The sequence below is a fragment of the Hyaena hyaena genome, unplaced genomic scaffold (genome assembly GCF_003009895.1).
Source record: "Hyaena hyaena isolate Hyena2069 unplaced genomic scaffold, ASM300989v1 scaffold_30, whole genome shotgun sequence".
Lineage (NCBI taxonomy): Eukaryota > Metazoa > Chordata > Mammalia > Carnivora > Hyaenidae > Hyaena > Hyaena hyaena.
Window position 1 is genome coordinate 5,734,821 of NW_024080662.1, and position 18,673 is coordinate 5,753,493.

The 18,673-nt window shown below is 57.1% G+C and overlaps 1 protein-coding gene across 5 annotated transcripts in view; it reads right to left on the bottom strand.

The window, feature by feature from the left end:
* Window positions 1-1,103: 1,103 nt before the first annotated feature.
* KLHL26 (kelch like family member 26) overlaps window positions 1,104-18,673 on the bottom strand; it is a 46,418-nt gene continuing 28,848 nt past the window's right edge. The window contains exons 3-6 of one of the 5 annotated variants that reach the window (XM_039228259.1): window positions 6,402-6,517; window positions 6,107-6,289; window positions 4,203-4,314; window positions 1,104-3,963 (exon numbers count right to left, since the gene is read on the bottom strand). In XM_039228259.1, the coding sequence (XP_039084190.1) occupies window positions 2,382-3,963; window positions 4,203-4,314; window positions 6,107-6,289; window positions 6,402-6,517 (1,993 nt within the window). In that variant the 3' untranslated portion in view covers window positions 1,104-2,381. Of the gene's footprint in view, window positions 3,964-4,202; window positions 4,315-6,106; window positions 6,290-6,401; window positions 6,518-18,673 lie in introns of those variants that run through there. The other 4 variants (XM_039228260.1, XM_039228262.1, XM_039228261.1 and 1 more) reach the window with 4 other exon arrangements.

The window sequence follows — 18,673 nt, forward strand, 5'->3', positions numbered from 1 at the left end:
AAATTAAAAACAGCTTTTTCGTGTTTAAAGTTTACAATACAAAAAATAATTTTCCTTTCTTCCGGGGGGGGTGGTGAAGAGGGAGGGGCAGGGGGCCCCTGAGAACATTCCATGAACCAGCCCAGACGGTTATGCACAATCGACCCGGTTAGATACGGCGGCGCCCCCCAACCCCACCCCCTGCGCCGGCACCCCTGCCAGCTCATTGGGGACAAGATGTTCTGAGGTGTGAGCTGATCTGGGGGGACTTGCAGCTGGCAAAAGATTCTCACTGCCCCCCTGAAGGGGCCATGCCTCTAGCAGGGAAGGGTTCTCTTTGGGGGAGCTCAGGTTGGGGGGGGTGAAAAGGGACTGGAATGTTCTGGTAAGTCCCCAAGGGCCTCTGCTTTCATTTCAATGCCCCTGGCAGCATGGGTTCCTTCCTGGTTCCCAACCAAGTTTTTATTTCAACACTGCCCCCCACCCACACATCCGGCCTCACTCTGGGGCCCCGAAGGCGGCCGCACAGGGGCACCAGGCCTGCGGGTGCCTTTTCAGGGTGATCCTGGAAGCCTCCCCTCTCAGAACGCCATCCGTGACCAGCAGGCATTCTCCACCAACACGCGGCCCGGTGCGTGGTGAGGCTGGCCGGGGGAGCAGGGGTTGGGGGCAAGTCACGCAGCTCTTAGGCCCATCTGGAATGGTGATGACTTCATGCTTCCTTTAGGGCTGCCCTGCATCTCCCCCATCACGGCCTGCAGGGAGAGGGGCTCCCCGGCTCACCAATCACACACCCCAGGACTGAACAGATGGATACAACCTGCCAGGAGCTGGGGGCTGTCTGGTGGCAGGGGGCCAAGCCAGCAGGCACATGAACAACCTGGAGAGTCTCGCCAAAGGCCACCCAGCCCAGGGCAGATCTGTCCTCTCTTCCAGTCCCCCGGTGGAAGTTCTGGCCACACTTCCTACTGCCCCACGCCCCTGAGCCAAAGGCCAGCCCCTCTCCCAGCCCCTCTGTAATGCTGGAAAAGGGTGAGGAGGGGAGAGGAGCCCCTCACCACACAGAGGACGTGAGGAATCTGTAACCCATCAGGCCCCACAAGCTCAGCGTTGGGCCCACTCCATCTCTTCACCATAACATTTTTATTAAATGAAGGAAAATATTAGGAGACGACATCTGCTAAGATATGAGGTTAATTCTTTACACGGTGAGTGGGTCACAGAGACACAACATCAATCGTCCGTTAGCAGCAGAAGAGACACTTTAAGTTGCCCCAAGGGTACAAATCCCATTTATAAGACAGCAGTGTCGGTCTCATAAAAAAGCAAAACAGAACCAAACCAAACCAAACAACAACAACAAAAACAACTAAAACAGCAAATCAAATCAAATCAAAACAACAACAAAAAAACAGCTTCGGAGGTTTGACACCAAATCAAATGCGGCCAGAGATGCTGCAAAGCCCCTGCAGGGAAGAGGCCTCAGCACCCGCCTGGTCTCCCTTGCTGAGGGCGCAGGCCCCGAACATGGATGAGTGGGGGGGGGGTGCAGGGCTGGGAAAAGGGAGAGAAAAAAAGATCATCAGATTTGTGGAATGCAGACGCACGGAGAGATTCTAGAGCAGGTGTCCCCCGAGCGTGTCGGCCCACTCCTCACTGAGGACCCATGACACGCCCGGCGCCATAGGAGGCTGGCGACCATAAGGACGTCTCTGAGAGCCGACCGTATTCTCTCCTTTTGGAAGCGGACGACAGAACACACCAAAGGTGTTGGGACAGGAATGAAGATGGTGCAGGACCCTCTTCCAAGATCGCCCTTCCACCCCAGCAGCTCAGGCTTATTGTAGGCAGAAACATGCCCGCCCTTGAGGTTAAGCCTGAGCTGGGTGCACCCATGCCAGCTCACCAGCTCCTGGGGGGTCTGTGTGCTACAGAGTTTTGGGGGTACATTTATTTTAAAAAACACACAGTGTAAGAACTTTGGGAAGGGGGTGGGGTGCAAACCACAGATTTGGGGATCAATGCTAATGAGCTTGCATCCAAATGTCTGAGACCACCAGGCCAGGGAAGGAGAGAGAAGTGGGACATAAGCCACACAACACCCCAAAGGAGACCCCGATTCCCTCCATGAGCGAGGATGCGAGGCAGGTGAGGAAAGCCCTGCCGCCATGACACGTCAGCCTCAGGGCCGGCAGGCTCCCTCAGCGGGCACGAAGCCAGGATCTGCTGCAGGAAGGAAGGAGGGACTCCAGGGAAGGAACTTATCGATCCAGCAGGCCCCAAGACGTCAGGCCACAGCCCAGGGGTGACTCCGTGGCTCTCGGCCCCAGTGTACGCTCACCAAACCCCTCGCAGAGACGGAGACGGCATGAGGCCGGGCCGGGTCCCAGGGGTCCCAGGAGCTACCTCCTGGTCCCTGACCGGGGCAGCAGGACAGGGGCACAGGCGATGCCCGCAAAGGACTCTGGGAAGTGCAGGTCGCGCTCCCACTCATCCGTCTCTGTGTTGTACACCTGCACGATGCCGGTCACATTGTTAAGGCGCCAGTTATAGCCCCCCACAATGTAGATCTTCCTATCCAGCAGGCAGCAGCCGGCCTCCGACTGGCCAGCCCGCATGGGGCTCACACTGGTCCACTGGTCTGTCTCCGGCACGTAGTACTCCACAGCTAGCACGTCAAAGCAGCGGTCCACGTGGTCCATGCGGCCCCCGAGGGCATAGATGCGGCCACCGGCACCCACCATGGCGTGAAGCACGCGGGGCTCGCTCATGGGTGCCTTGAACTCCCACTGGTCGGCAGCAGGGTCGTAGCAGTGCAGTGCCTTCTTGTCCTCTACAGAGATGCCGTAGCCCCCCGAAATGTAGAGGCGGCCCCCCGCTGAGGCGCCCGCGTGGCCCCAGGTGCGGCGCTTCAGAGAGCAGGCGTAGCCCCACTCGTTGCGCCGCGGGCAGTACCTCTCGACGGAGGCCAGGCTGCCGGCGCGGTTGCGGCCCCCCGTGGCGTACACCATGCCACACAGCACGTTCAGCTGGAACTGGATGCGGCTTTCCTGCATGGCCTGCAGGCGCAGCCAGCGGTTCAGGTGCGGGTCGTAGCGGTAGCAGGCGTCCACCGCGCCCTCGCCGCTGCGGTACTGCAGGTGCTGGCCCCCCGCCACATACACAAAGTTGTCCAGCACGGCCACGCACGTGTGGCTGCAGCCCACCTCCATTTCCGTGAGCTCCCGGAAGTGGCGGGCGCCCGGCTCGGGCAGCTGGTACACCTTGCTGCTGACAGAGCGGTCGCTATCGGTATAGGGCGTGCCACCGAAGGCGACCAGGGAGGGCACGTCTGAGCGCACGGCCGTGCGCGGTGACTGCATCTCGTGCTGCCGGAAGGGGAGCACCTGGTAGTTGAAGGCCTCCAGCAGGTACTGCCGGCACAGCACGTCCTCCACCATGATGTCCAGCGTCTGCACGCTGTCCACCAGGTCTGACGACCGCATGAGTGGGAAACGGATGTGGCAGAGCACGTGGCTGGCGCACGGCCGCCGGGCAGGGTCGTACTGCAGCCAGCGAACGGCCGCGCGGAACAGATCGATCTCGGCACAGCTCTGCAGCCGATTGCTCTGTAGGAAGAAGACGAGGCGCTCCAGCGGCAGGTGCAGGAAGTCCTCCTCCTCCGCGATCTGCAGGAAGTGCTGGAAGGTAAAGGCATCCACCGACTCCTTGAGCGAGGCCAGGCTGAAGGTGGTGGCCATGTGGCCGATGTTCAGGCAGGTCTCTACGCTCATGGCGGCCTTGAGGAACTCCTCGCACAGCTCCACCACAGGAAGCATCTGCAGGAACACGGCGGCCCCCAGCACGTCCTGCACGCAGTCCAGGTCTAGCGTCACCTCGGCGCTATAGGCAAAGTCGATGATGTGCCGCAGGCCGCGGGCCGACACGCCTTTCAGCTCGATGACGTCCTGGCTCGCCTCCCTCATGCCGCCCGTGAACATGGCCCTGAAGTTCGGAAACACAGCACGTGGGCTCGGGGCTGCCAAGGGGCATCATGGCCACCCAGGAACAACCTGGCCCCTGGACCCCACGAGCAGGGCACGGCCCATCAGGGAAAAGAGGCCAGATGCTCATTAAAGACATGCAAAAACAGAAATGATGTTTAGCCCACCCAAGCCATGTATCTTCCTACACACGGCAACTCCCCACTCTGCCCCTCCATTTTGGGGCCAGGCCCAGCCTACCCAGGGGTGTGGAGTGCTGGAGCCCGCTCACGGCAGGTACAGGTGGGCAAGAGAAGGCCGAACCTTGGTTTTGACTCTGGAGACAGGAGCAACCCCACCTTGGCACCCAGCCCTGGAAGACCACACACACAGTAGGCTCAGGAGACAAGGCGGGGACCCCAAGAACACCATGCACCATGGTTCTCAGAGCCCAGCCCCTCACCGGCAGGCACCCACACCACCTGTGGCTCCCACCTTCCCTGGCCTGAATCTCAGCCCTGCCACACAGGGTCACCAGGTCAGAGTATACACTAGGAGGACCCGCCCAAGGTCACTGTCATCCCCAGAGAGAGCCCCAGGCAGTCATGAAAGTCCCCCATGAACGGCCCACTGTGAGACTCCCAGTGAGTGACACCAGCTGTCAGCCTTCCTGCTCTGCTCTGGAAGCAGCGCTAACGTGAGCACCAGTGAGAGAAACGGGACCTGGGTCACAGCACCCCGTGGCACTTGGGATCCCCCATCAGGAGGAAGGGATAGAAACCCAGCAGGGAGTTCATCAGAGGTTTCTCTCACGGGGCAGGTGTGCATCGTGATGGCTGAGTGCAGAGAAGGGACCTCCCTCATGCATCTGCCCAGCAGACACCTGTCCTGCAGCCACACAACCAGTGTGGCCTTGGCTCAGGTCCAGAGTAAAGACAGCCGAGCTTGGTGCTGCTGCGGGGCCACCAGCCAACAGCTGCCCGCCACTGCGAGCAGCAGCGCCACAGAGTCTTGTAGGAGCAGAGGTCGGGCAGCCCCCCGGACCCTGCCTCTTCTTGTCCCCATGAGTCCCATCAGCCCATCGAAGGCAGAGGCAGCCACAGCGACGGGAGGGAGCTTTGCCTTTTAAGGCCTCGCCGGCTGCAGTGCCGGCGCAGAGGAGCCTTTAAAGGGCATTTCTGGCTGGGCCGGCCCACCCGTCCCCAAATCCAGAATAAAAATAGAAGCGGCGCCCCAGATGGCTTGGCTGCTCCGTCTCCCCAGAACGGCCTTGTTGAGCCTGGGGGGCGGGCAGCTGGGGGGCGCACGGGGCAAGCCATCCCAGCCTCGCCACCCTAGCCTCAAGGACCGTGCAAGCCTCGGGACGCACCTAGGCTGGGGCTCCACAAGACAGTCTACAGGGGCCCCTCAGCCACCCCTGGCAAAGCAGGGCCAGAGACCACCCCAGGACAGCACCCCAGCTCTCTTCGGCAGGGTCACAGCCTGGCAGGGGGAACTGGCCGGCTGGTCACTGAGGAAGTGAGGGAGACTGTCTTCAGCCCATGACAGCCCTCAGCTGGTGGGAATGGCCCTAGCCCTTCCCCAAGGGGCCTTCACACACACACACACACATACACACACACACCACCCAGCCCAACACAGGAGATTTTAGGAAAGGGCCCGCGAGGCAGACTCTCCAGTACACCCATCAAAGCCTCACCTGTCATGAGGGGACTGCAACACAGTCACAGGTACACGTGGGGACCCCCATCCAGGCTTCCCTACTATCCCTCAGCCTGAGTACAGGAACCATGAGGAGAGAGACTTATGTCTGTCTTACCCCTACTGGACTACCAAGGTCAAGCATAGTGCTTGATGCACTATGGGATGCACTGCTGTCAAACAAAGACAGAATGAAAACTTGGCCAAGCCCTGCCGCTCCCCTAGGGCAGAAACTGCTAATCCAATGCCCCTGGGCCACCTCTATCCCCCAGGCATGTTCTGCTTGCCTGCACAATGTCCCGCAAAAGTTTGAGAAAGTCACAAACCTAGACAAAGCTACAGGTTTACTGAATGTGTGGCCAACATTAGCCATTTTCCCTCAGAGACATGCTGGCTGGCACTGAGATCACTCCCTCTGAGTAGGGTGGGCACTCTCCAGCCTGTCCCCCGAGACCTGTGCTCACCTGAAGTAGTCGCTGCAGGCGGCCAGGACCACCTTATGCGCGTGGAAGGTCTCTCTGTTGATGGTGAGCACAACGTCCAGGAGCTGGCCCTGGGCACGGAGGGCAGCGAGGCCCTGCAGGAGGCTGGTGCTATGGCCGGGCGCCGAGAAGGTGCACTTGAGAGCTCCATTCTTGTCGGCCATGCTGCAGGAGAGCAGAGGTGGGGGCTCAGCTCGGCGGCCTCAGGTCTGTCTGATCTCTGCCCGGGGACACTGGGCTGGCTTGCCTGAGCTCTAAAGCTGCCCGAGGCACAAACTTGCCAGAAGCAGCTCCGGAGAAGCAGGAACAAAACCTGGGTCCCAATTGCATCTGTCACCTGGCCACCAACTGGCCTTGGCAAAGGACACTGCTTCTCCAGGCTCCATTTGCCACCTGTGAAAGGGACAGGGTTTCTCCTGGAACCTGAGGAGGCTCCAATGTCCCTTTTGTTTCTTCACTGAGATAAGATTCACATAACTTAAAATGCACCATTTAAAAAAATTTTTTTTCATGCTTTATTATCTCTGAGAGAGAAAGTGAGCAGGGGAGGGTCAGAGAGAGAGGGAGACACAGAATCCAAAGACAAGCTCCGGGCTCTGAGCTAGCTGTCAGCACAGAGCCCGACACGGGGCTTGAACCCTCAAACCGTGAGATCAAGACCTGAGCCGAAGTCGGACGCTCAACCGACTCAGCCACCCAGGCGCCATTTTAAAGTGAACAGTTCAGGGGCACCTGGGTGGCTGAGTCGGTTGAGCGTCCGACTTTCACTTAGGTCATGATCTCACGGTTCGTGGGTTCAAGCCCCGCGTCGGGCTCTGTGCTGACTGCCAGCTCAGAGCCTGGAGCCTGTTTCAGAGTCTGTCACTCCCTCTTTCTCTGACCCTCCCCTGCTCACACTGTCTCTCTCTCTCTCTCTCTCCTAGAAATAAATAAAACATTTAAAAAAATTTATTTAAAAAAATAAATAGGGGCGCCTGGGTGGCTTAGTCGGTTGAGCGTCCGACTTTCGCTTAGGTCATGATCTCGCGGTTCGTGGGTTCGAGCCCCGTGTCGGGCCCTGTGCTGACTGCCAGCTCAGAGCCTGGAGCCTGTTTCAGTCTGTGACTCCCTCTCTCTCTGACCCTCCCCTGCTCTCGCTGTCTCTCTCTCTCTCTCCTGGAAATAAATAAAACATTTAAAAAAAAAATTAAAAAAAAATAAAAAAAAAAATAAAAAAAATAAATAAAATAAAATAAAGTGAACAGTTCAGGGGCACCTGGGTGGCTGAGTCGGTTGAGTGTCCGACTTTGGCTCAGGTCATGATCTCACGGTTCGAGGGTTCGAGCTCCGCGTCAGGCTCTGTGCTGACAGCTAGCTCAGAGCCTGGAGCTTGTCTTTGGATTCTGTGTCTCCCTCTCTCTCTGACCCTCCCCTGCTCACTCTCTCTCCCTCTCTCAGAAATAAATAAAACACTAAAAAAAATTTTAAGTGAACAGTTCAGTGACATTTACTATGGAGACAATGTTGTGCCGCCATCACCTCTATCTGGTTCCTGAACATTTTCATCCCCCGAAAATGAGACGCCAACCCCATCAGCAGTCACTTCCCACCCTTCCCCTCCCCCCGGCCACCGCCAATCTGCTTTCGGCCTGTGGATGTGCCTCTTCTGGACACTTCATGTAAATGTGATCATGTACCGCACAGCCTCCTGTGTCCAGCTTCTCTCAGGTAGCATGTATTTGAGGGTTGTCCGTGTGATAGCATGAATCAATGTTTCGCTCCTTTTCGTGGCTGAGTAATATTCCAGTGTGTGAACAGACCACCATTTCTTGATCCCTTCACCCATCTGTGGACATCTGAGTTCCTCCCACCCCTCCCCTTAAACTTTATTTCATTATTTCTCATTTTAAATGTGTCTCCTGAGGGGCGCCTGGGTGGCTTAGTCGGTTAAGCGTCCGACTTTCGCTTAGGTCATGATCTCGCAGTTCATGGGTTCGAGCCCCGCGTTGGGCTCTGTGCTGACTGCCAGCTCGGAGCCTGGAGCCTGTTTCAGTCTGTGACTCCCTCTCTCTCTGACCCTCCCCTGCTCACGCTGTCTCTCTCTCTCCTATAAATAAATAAAAAAATATTAAAAATAAATAAATAAATAAATGTGTCTCCTGAGTGCAGGAGACATGTCACATCACTGTCCCCCATGCCCCAGCAAGCTTCCCCCCGAGGGCAAACCCCTCTTCTCTCCCCTGCGGGCAGTGGGGGGTGGGATTACGGTGCTGGCACACAGCCCCCAGTGCCGGTGTAGAGGAGGAGGTCTACGACTGACAGCTTCCAGCTCTGGTCCCCAGGGCTGGGGGTGTCACGGGCCAGGGGAGGAGGACCTTCTTGGAGGCCCAGTTACTCTGACACCCACCGAGTAAGCTCCGTGTGCCCTGCACCCCAGGGGAGGGCCACCACAGAACCACAAAGTCATTTCCCAAAGAATTTCGTTCGAGGCTATCCTTGGGGACTGCCCAGTCTAGGCGAAAGGCCCGCTGGTCCCACTTTCCAGGGACAGGAACACAATGAGTGGTTTATGCATAGTCCCAGAGATGTAAGACAACATAGCAAGATTTGAACCCAGGCCCAGGACATGACAGAGTAGGTGGGCTCTCCCTGTCCATCATGGCCAATGAAGTGGGGGAGGCGGAGGGGCACAGCAAATTGTGGGTAAGCCACAAAACCAAGAATATCTACCCAACGAGAGTGGGTTTACCTGTGGGGGTGGTTCAATGGGGGGATGGAGACAAATGAAACAGAGCTTCCTGCACCTCAAAATAAGGACTCAGGAGACAAAGGTCGTCTTAGAACAAACAATAAAGCTTTAAAAAAGAAAGAGGTGGAAACAACCCAAAGGTCCACCAAAGGGCAAACAGAGAAACAAAATGTGGTCATCCACACAATGGAATATTACTCAGTCATAAAGAGGAACGAAGCTGAATCACGCTACAACGTGGATTCAAAGACATCACATTGAATGAAAGAAGCCAGTCACACAAGGTCATAAATCGTATGGTTCCTTTTGTATAAAAAGTCCAGAGCAAGCAAATCCATAGACACAGAAAGCAGATCAGCTGTTGCCAGGGGCCGGGAGTCGGGGGTGTGGGGGGATGACTGCTGATGGGCACAGGTCTCATTTTGAGGTAACAGAATTGTTCTGGAGCAAGTTAGAGGTGATGTTTGCACAAAACTGTAAAGGCACTAAATGCCACTGAATTGTGCATTTTAAAATGGTGGATTTGGGGGGCGCCTGGGTGGCTTAGTCGGTTAACCATCCGACTTTCGCTTAGGTCATGATCTCGCGGTTCGTGGGTTCGAGCCCCGCGTCGGGCTCTGTGCTGACTGCCAGCTCAGAGCCTGGAGCCTGTTTCAGTCTGTGACTCCCTCTCTCTCTGACCCTCCCCTTCTCACGCTGGCTCTCTCTCTCTCTCTCTCTCTCTCTCCGAGAAATGAATAAAACATTAAAAAAAATTTTTTTAATAAATAAATAAATAAAATGGTGGATTTGGGGGGCACCTAGGTGGCTCCGTTGGTTGAGGGTCCAACTTTAACTCAGGTCATGATCTTACGGTTTGTAGGTTCAAGCCTCCCTGTCAGGCTCTGTGCTGACAGCTCAGAGCCTGGAGCCTGCTTCGGATTCTGTGTCTCCTCTCTCTCTGCCCTTCCCCTCCTCGCACTTTCTCTGTCTCTCTCTCAAAAATAAATAAATGGTTTAAAAAAAATTAGTAAATAAAATGGTGGATTTGGGGCAGCTGGGTGGCTCAGTCTGTTAAGCATCCGACTTTTGGTTTCAGCTTGGGTCATGATCTCATGGTTCATGGGTTCGAGCCCTGCGTTGGGCTCTGTGCTGACACTGTAGAAATTGCTTGGGATTCTCTGTCTCCCTCTCTCTGCCTCTCCCTCTCTCTATCTCGCTGTCTTTCTCTCTCTCTCCCTCTCTCTCTCAAGATAAGTTTTAAAAAATTAAAATGGTGGATTTTAGGTTATGTGAATTCCTCATAAAATTAAAATAAAGAAATAAAAATAAACAAAACATCTGGGCTTTCTCAGATGCTGCATAAAACCGTGCCATAATCACCAGCACCCCCACAGTGTATGAGGATCTCTGTGGTCCATTCCCCACTGCTTCCTTCACCCCCAAATCGCCTCCCTTCCAGCATCACTGTCCCCTCTGCTGTCTCATCCTGGAAAACTTGTTGAATGCACTAAAGAATGAATGGTTTAGGAGGCCCTAATACATCATTTCACCTCCCAAACATTAACAGGAGAGAGTAATGCCGTCACCTCTAGGGTCAGGCCCCTGTAGGATCAAGAACCCCTGCCAGGACTCTCCCAGCCCACGCCTCACCGCACCCCAAGCCAAGGCCAAGTATTCTGCTCTCCCCCCAAGGCCCCCAGCTCTCTGGAACTTGCTTTCCCATTCCTGGGACTGACGCCTGCCCACAAATGAGGGCCAGGAATGTGGGCACTGGTCTTTCCGAGAAAGCGGCAGAAAGAAGGCTCCTCAGCTCCCACTGCCCAGCAGCTCCCAAAACAATACCAGGAATAAAAGAGCTGACGCCAAGCATGGGGCATACTGTCGGCACTCAATCAATGCAGCTGCTGCCAACTGGAGGCCTCTGACCTGGCACAGGCCACCAGCCTCAGTGGCTGTTCCATGAGAGCCTCGGGAAAGGGAGCAAACCAACCAAGGGGCAGAAGGGCTACAGGGCCCTGGGGTGCTGGCGACAGGCCTGCAAGGTCCCACACCTTTGGGACCCGATGTGTGGGAGAAAGGGACACAGGACATAGCATAGGAGACATGGGACATGGCAGGGAAGACATGGGGAAGTGGAGGGGACAGAGGACACGGCAGGGGGACATAGTCTGCACTTGGCATAAGGCTCTCCCATCCCTGGGAGGAGGTAACGCACGTGTCAGAACCCAGCACCATGGTGGCCTGGGCTGGTGGTGCCGGGATGCAGGTGGGGCCGGTGGCCAGACCCTGGGTTTGCCCACGAGGCATGCAGCCCTCCTGAAGGCCAGAGGGAGGGAAGGAAAGGGGCCCAGAAAGACCCCAAGTCTCTAGCTTGGTCCGGCCGCCTCTCCCTGCCAGGTAGAAGGGATGCCCACGTCACATGCCCTGTGCCCCTCCCACATTGGTACATCCAGCCCATCGCGCCTGACCGGGCCGCTGCGGGGACTTCAAGTCTCTGCTCTTCCAGTTTCCCAAGACCCCACAATGGCCCCAAGTTCTGAGGCTCACAAAGAGAATGTCACTGGTTCACAGACCCACCGGCTTCAAAGTGTGGCCATCCTATGGCCAGGGCTGCCCCCCACAGCGTACAGCTCTCACCGGGACGTCCCCTGATGGGGTCTCACTGTGCCCTCTCACCAACACCCTCCAAGGCCACATGCCACACGAGCCCCTAAGGACCCTGTAGGTGCTCAGATCTGTGTGCCCTTCCCCTTGCCCTCCTCTCACCTCATGGGGTTTGTCAGCTCTTGTCCTTCTCCTGTGGCAGGGGACGTACAGAAAAGAACAAGATGGAGAGGCCTTGCCCTCACGGGGTGCAGTCAGGGGAATGGAGACCCAAAGTGGTCAAATCGTCCAGAATCAGTCTCACATTGCAGCTCTGAGTACCCCACTGCTGGGGTAGGGACAGGAGCAGAGATGTGCAGAGGCTAAGGTGTCCCTAGTGCCACCACACCCACAGTTAGACAGTGACATCCAGCCTCTCCCTTAGAGGAGAGCACTTGGCTGCATCCTGGGTGTTGGCCCCAAAGGCCTGGCTTCCACAAAAGGCCTGTCCTGAGAAGCCAACCCTCTCCCTGGGGCCCTGGGGGCCTGCCTACACCCAGACAGCACAGGGAACCACCTTCCCCCGGCCTGGGGCCAAGCATTCTACCTCTCTGTGGAGCAGAGTGGCCCGGGGGTCAGGGATAGCTGGTGTGGCCCCTCAGAGCCTCCCTCCCAGCGCCAGGGAGTGGAGAAGAGGCGCGTCTCCAACCTCACCATACGTGTGAATAACCAGCAACTACATCCAGACACACACTCACACCAGCAGGGATGGGCAGCCGTGGGGCGGCAGTGCCATTCTCCAGAGACCCTACTCAGCATTGCAGAGGCTAGGGGTGGAAGATGGTGACACACATGCAACATGGACCTGCCACCTTCATCAGCAGGATCCCTTAAAGTCCCACAAATCCAGAGCCTGGCCCTAAGCAGTATGTCTGGAGGGTGGGCCAGGACCCAAAGGTGGGGAGATGCAGCTCTGTGAGTGAGACACACTCCTCCAGGAAGCCTGCCAGGACTGCACCATGGCTCTTGGCCCACCAGGCTCTGCCGGCACCTGGTGTGAGGCAGAGGGCCGATTCTGCCCCCTGCTCTGTCATCTGCCAGCTCCATGACTTACACACGTTCTCTAGTCTTGTGGGTCCTCACTTCCTTGGCTGAGAAATGGGGTAGGCAGGAACATGGGTGTCAGAGGGCTGCCCCTGCACCTCCATCGCCTCCTGGTCAATGAGGGACCACAGCTACATCCCTCAGCTTCCCTTTGGACTGGGGAGGTGGCAAGGCCCAATGAGGGGGTGGATCCCACCACCTCCCACACAAGCCACCTGCATGCTTCTGAGTGGTGTCAAGTGCTTGGAAACCTGAAGCTTAGAACCACTTACAGAGCACTGGCGCATGGCAGGTGCCTCTCTGTGGACACCTTGCCTCACAGATTTTGTACATGTACGCCCCCACCCCAGCCTTTGCCATCATGCTTCCAGCTGGCTTCATTTTTTTCTTAGAAGTTTCTGGGAGATTGTGAGATAGGGCAAGAGGACTCTGTGTGCTTCCTCTTGAGCCTTGGGAATTGGCAGGCACATGAACGCTTCCACCAGAAGAAAGATTTCACACTGGGGGCAACTTCATCCTGAAACTGGTTCGTTCCTGGCCATATATCCATTGTGGTTCTTCATATATAAAGAGCACCAAAAAATCAATACAAGGTCAGCAACCTCACAGAAAGATGCACAAAGGATGGTTCATAGGAAAGGAGGCACAGCTGGCTGGAGAGGCCCAAGAGTTAGAATGGCTCACAATAAAACAAGTGCACTCAGCAAGGGCCTGGCTTCACCCTTCATGTGAGCAGAAGCATTGGCTGTCTGGTAGCAGACATTCGCATCAGTTGCCAGTGGGAATGTGAAGTGAAACAATACCCAGGAAGGCAGTTCAACAGAACCAGCAAAATTCTAAAGGCTCACATCCTTGACCCAGCAACTCTACTTCTGGGATTTATCTGAGATACACTTACACGTACAAGATGAGAGCTACAGGATAGTCACCAAATACCGTCTCTGGGGGCCACAGATGAGAAGCCAGCTAAGCACCTCCAAAGGGGTATAAAGACTTATTGTACCTTCTGACAAAGGGCTGTCCTCAGCTGAGCACAGAGGCCGTGTGCACTCCAAGCATTAAAATGGACCCAACCAGACCCAGTGCACAGCTGCTTACAGGGTATGAGACATGAGCTGCACTGAGTGGGGAGGAAACAGCCCCCTTCTGCACACACCTCGACCTCGTCCTCCTCCAGGCCCTTGTCCTCGAGCCCCTGGCAGGCTCACAGCACCCTACAAGGCTGTTTTCCTCCTCCTCATAGACGGCACAACGGTCCCTGGAGCCCCATCGATAGCCACCACACACACCTCACAGCCTCTGGGGAGTTCAGGGAAGGAGGGAGAAAGCCAGCGGGAGCTGGAGTCCCCAGGACAGACAGGCTCGGCTGGGCGGAGGTGGGCAGGAGGCGGAGGGAGGGCTGAGGCCTGGGACCGATGACTAAGGGTAGGACCCATTACTCAGGGCAGCCCAGACAGGGGGCGGCCGGCGCGGCGGGGCCACGGGCCCCCAGGAAGGCGGCGGCGGCAGCCCTGAGCCTGTCCGAGTCTCCAGACGGCCACCCGAGCCACGGTCACCCGCACTGAGTCATCGGAGCCAGTGCGTCAGCAGCCGGGTCAGGATGTCTCTTGGAGGCCGCTTACTGCCGCCCCAGCTGCACCCTTGGCCTGGATCCGGCCTCTGAGGGGCTACACATGCCCCCCTAAGGCCTGGCCTGAGCTCAGGGCCGTCCTGACCCCCCCACTCCTGCAATGCATCCCCCAGCACTGTCGTTGGGCAGCTCTGGACGGGCCCAGGCCTGTATTGGACACGGGGACCCAGCCACTGCGTCCCCTGGAGTTTCCCCTACACCAGGGCTAATGTAAAGTGGGACGGGGCAGGGTGAACACCCCCAGGTGGGCCGCCTGTGGCAAGATCTCCACGGTCCCCTGGGGGTCCGCAGCCAGTCAAGTCCTTTGCCCACCTTGTCTCCAGCTCCTTGCTGACATACCCCCATGGGGTCTCCCTCCCCACACACACAGTCCTTCGCGGGGTCACCCCCAAAATACATCATGAGCTGGAATCCTTGTTTGAGAGTCTGCTTCAGGGGGACCAAACCCAAGACAGGATGGCCAAGTGGGAAAGGCCCCAAGAAGTGCAGGACCACACCAACCACAGTCCCCATGTCCCAGTGACAGGACCCCACCGTGGAGGTGAGGGCTGCCCTGGAAGCGACACCTGGTGGGGTGGGTGCTCCCCAACTCCTGCCCTCATCTGGCTGCTGGCCCTGGTCCCCATGGTCAGTTTCCCAACCCTACAGGAGAGATCTGAAGCCCCGGAACAGTTCTTTTCATTGGAATGTCCAAAAAAAAAAAAAAAAAAAAGGAAAGGCAAGGCAAGAACAAGAAAGAATTTCATGGAAACATTTCTTTGGGGTTTTGTAAAATCCTTTCCCACCCCCACATGGAGCCCAAGCTCGGGCCAGAACAGAGTCTGACGGTATTGCCCCTTTAACATACTGTTCTGACATGCAAATTCCCTCACTTCCCCTCAAAACGGAGAGCACTTCCACTTTCAAAGCCAATTTTGGTTTTATTGTCCATGTGGCTCAATAGAGCACAGCAGCGCAGCACAGCTGGTTGGCTCACACCCCGGCCGACAGCGTACCAGGGAGCTCCAGGCCACTCCGCCCGAGGGTCCCGGGTGCGTCAGCAGGGAAGATGCTGCATTTCACAGAAGAGAGGGGGACAAAGAGCCAGAATGAAGGGGAGAAGGAGACTTGAGGGGGCGGGGTGGAATAGAGACCGAGAGAGGGAGACAGAACCCGGGGCAGGGGGTGGGGGGGGATGTTGGAGTAGCTCTGGCGGCCAGCTGGTCCACCTCTCTGCCCTGTTTCACACAACACCCTCCCCCTACCCCCAGTCCTCCAGCCACACTGGAAACTTCTCTGTCTTCTCTCTCCCATCTACCTCTGACTTTTTACAAGGCTGGCCCACTGACTGAGCACATGCCAGGCACGATGCTTCACATGCAACCTCAGGGATCTCCCTTCAAGACAGGGAAACTGAGGTCCAGCACAGTCCTGGACATAAATGTAGTTGCAGGCAGCTCTAGCACTGTCTCCTGCTTCTTGCTATACTGCAGCCTGCTGACTCCCATGGCCATGGCCATGGCCATGCAGCTCCGTGGGTAAAAAGTGCATCTGAGCCAGAGTCCCACATGCCCGACAAAGGCAGACACCCCCAGATACTGTTGCCATGGTTCCCACAATATTTCACAGCTCCGGGTACTGTGCTCCCAGCCCAAAGGATAGAGTCACCATGTTTTGGCTCCTTGCACGGGCCCTCAAATGCTGAGGCTGGCCAGCAGCCTCGGTGCTCACGTCAGTGAGCTTTCTCCTGGGACCGCTCGCCCGAGGCCAGCCCGCCCTCCTCACCCCTCGGGTGGCAATGGGCCCATTCCTGGGGCTGTCCCTCCTGATAAGCTCCCAAGGAGCTGCCTGCAGTTGTCCCACGAGGCTTGACCCCTGGGCTCCCAGGGGAGCAGACAAAAGACCAGAGCTTCTGGGTGGACAAGCGTGGAGCCCAGCGGTAGATGAAGGTCCTTCACTGCAGTGTCCCAACAGGTCAGGTCCCCAAACCACTAACAGAGACCCAGGAGGGACAAAGACTCAGAGGGAGAGGGAACAGAGACCCAGACAGAGGAGGACAGCCAGCCAGAGGGAAGGAGACAGAGACCCAGAGAGGGAGAGAAGAAATCCAGCCAGGGCCCCCAGACCCCATGTTCCCCACCGAGGCTGGGCCCTCTCCAGGCCACCAGTGGTTGTTTGTTTCTCGCTCCTAGTCATCACGCTGGTTTTTCTCCCGTGTCTTCTCCAATTATTTAAAACAGGATGCCCTGAGCCAAGGCCTACTATCTGTGCACCCTGTGAGCAGATCTGTGCGTCCTGGGGGGGCAGGTGCACTGGGCCAATGGGGTCTCACCCGCTCCCCCCTCCCCAACCTGCCTCCAAGAGCCAGAGGCGTGGGCACGACCAGGGCCCTCTGTGAGCTCATCCTGGAAGCACATTGTCTGTAGAGATGCCCCACCCCCACCCCACCCCACCCCCACACCCGAGCCCTGAAGAGGAGCCCCAGGCCACAGCTGCCTACCTCACCTTCTCCATGGCATCACCATCACCGCCATCTCCTTACATGTATATCCTTACCTCCTGCCCATCTGGGCTCGCCAGGCAGTAACAGGGAGACAGAAGAGAGGGGGTGTCAGGGAGCTCCCAGCAGGAAGTGACCATGTAGCCTGCAGGCATCTGGGGCTGACAACTCCTGAGACCCCCATGTGACAGTCAGGGAGGCTGGGGGCGGGGGGAGGGCGGGGGCAAGCAGGCAGAGGCTCTAGAAGCCACATCCACCTTGAAAGAACCATCCCGGATCCTCCCAAGGGCCCAGCACCTCAGGGCTTGGCGTGGAGGCTGGGTTCTGCCCCTACACAGCACAAGCCTGACCATCAGAGCCCGGAAAGCCCACCTGGAAGCACCTCCCCAAATTCCAAGTACACAGAGCCTGGCATGGGATGGCCTCGCTCAAGTACCGGCTCTACTCAAGGCAGGCCCTGACAGCCTGGCCATTTTGCCTTTCTATGACAGGGACAAACCACATGGATCCCAGCCTCTCCAACTATTTCCTGGGTCCCAGAGGGGAACTCTGCAGACACTGTCTGCCCTCCCACCTGGGTAAGGCAACATCAAACCCCATCGTTTTCCTGCCTAAGCCCCCCAAGGCCCTCCACAGCCTTATTCTTCACAGGCCACTGTCAGCCCAGTGCCCCTCAAGCTAGGCTATGACCTCCTGCCCAGGCCCCAGGCCACACCCCCACCTTTGACTGGACCCGGAACACATGGGGACCTGGTCACCGCTGATGGACCACAGGACCCTGGGGGCAGACCTGCCCAATTCTGGCCCTTCTCAGGCCTACAAAAAGAAAAGGGAACACCCAGACCCTACTTCGCTCACCAGCAGCAAGCTCTGCCTTCACAATACCTCTGCACCTCCCTGTCCTGGTGAGTGAGCACCCACTCCATACAGGGCTAGAGTAGGTCAAACCTGGCTCCCGGCTCACCTCTCAGTAGGCAGTTTGGAAAGAAGGATACCACTGTTTTCACCATCTTACAGATGGGGACACTGAAGCACAGAGAGGTTCAGGCACCCATCCAAGGCCACAGAGCACACAAGAGGCCTGGTGTCAGCCTCTCCGTAGCCCCAGGTCGGTGGCCCCATATAAGCTCCATGCTACAGACAGGGAGACCAAGGCTGAGAGAGCTGAGACCATTCTCTGGGGACACTGAACCATGAGCGAACATAAAGCTGGACAGCAGGAAGGGCAAGATGTGACTCCTCAGTCCTGGCCAGGGCAAAGGTATGAACTATCCCACTACTCCTCCAGCCACTATGAGGGATGTAATCCCACTCTGCCAGTTCCTGGGAGAGCCGGAGAGCCCCACCCAGGCCCCTAGGCTTCTCTGACCCCCAACCCAGCTCTATTTGTCTTCCCTAATCATTGCTCCATCTGGTACATCACCCATCTGTTTCCAGCCTATCTCCCTGAAGCTAAAACAGGAGCCTCACCAGGGCAGGACGGGCTCTGTCTCCTGCTGTGTTCAGAACATGGCATGGTGCCCAGCATGTGCTCAGAGCTCAGTCATACTCATTGATTAGACGGCTGGATGGCTGAGTGGGTGGATGAGTGGATGGGTGGGTGGATGGATGGATAGGTGAGTGGATGGGTGGATAGGTGGGTAGACGAACTGGTGAGGTGGCAGGTGGATGGCTACCAGGTGGCAGCAGCGGCTGGAGCCCCACTCATATCTTTGTTTGCTGCGGATATCTACTGCATACGCCTGCTCTCTTCATCCCATCCATGCAACCTCTTGGTCTAAGTTCTGGGACTGGGTATGTTATCCTTCAACTGGGCTCAGTCAGGAAGCCCTCAGCAGGATTTTCTCTGGAATGTTGGCCTCCACACTTTTCTCATACTGTTCCCTGTGTTGAAGGGCTGACTCCTCCTGCCCCCCCAACCCTCCTCCTTATGCCACACTTCTAAGTCCACCAACTCTTCCATGAACCTCTGCCACATTACGCTCCAAGCCTTCTGAAAGTAGAAGGTCTCCCCCATGGCCATGCTTGCCCTCATGCCCCAGC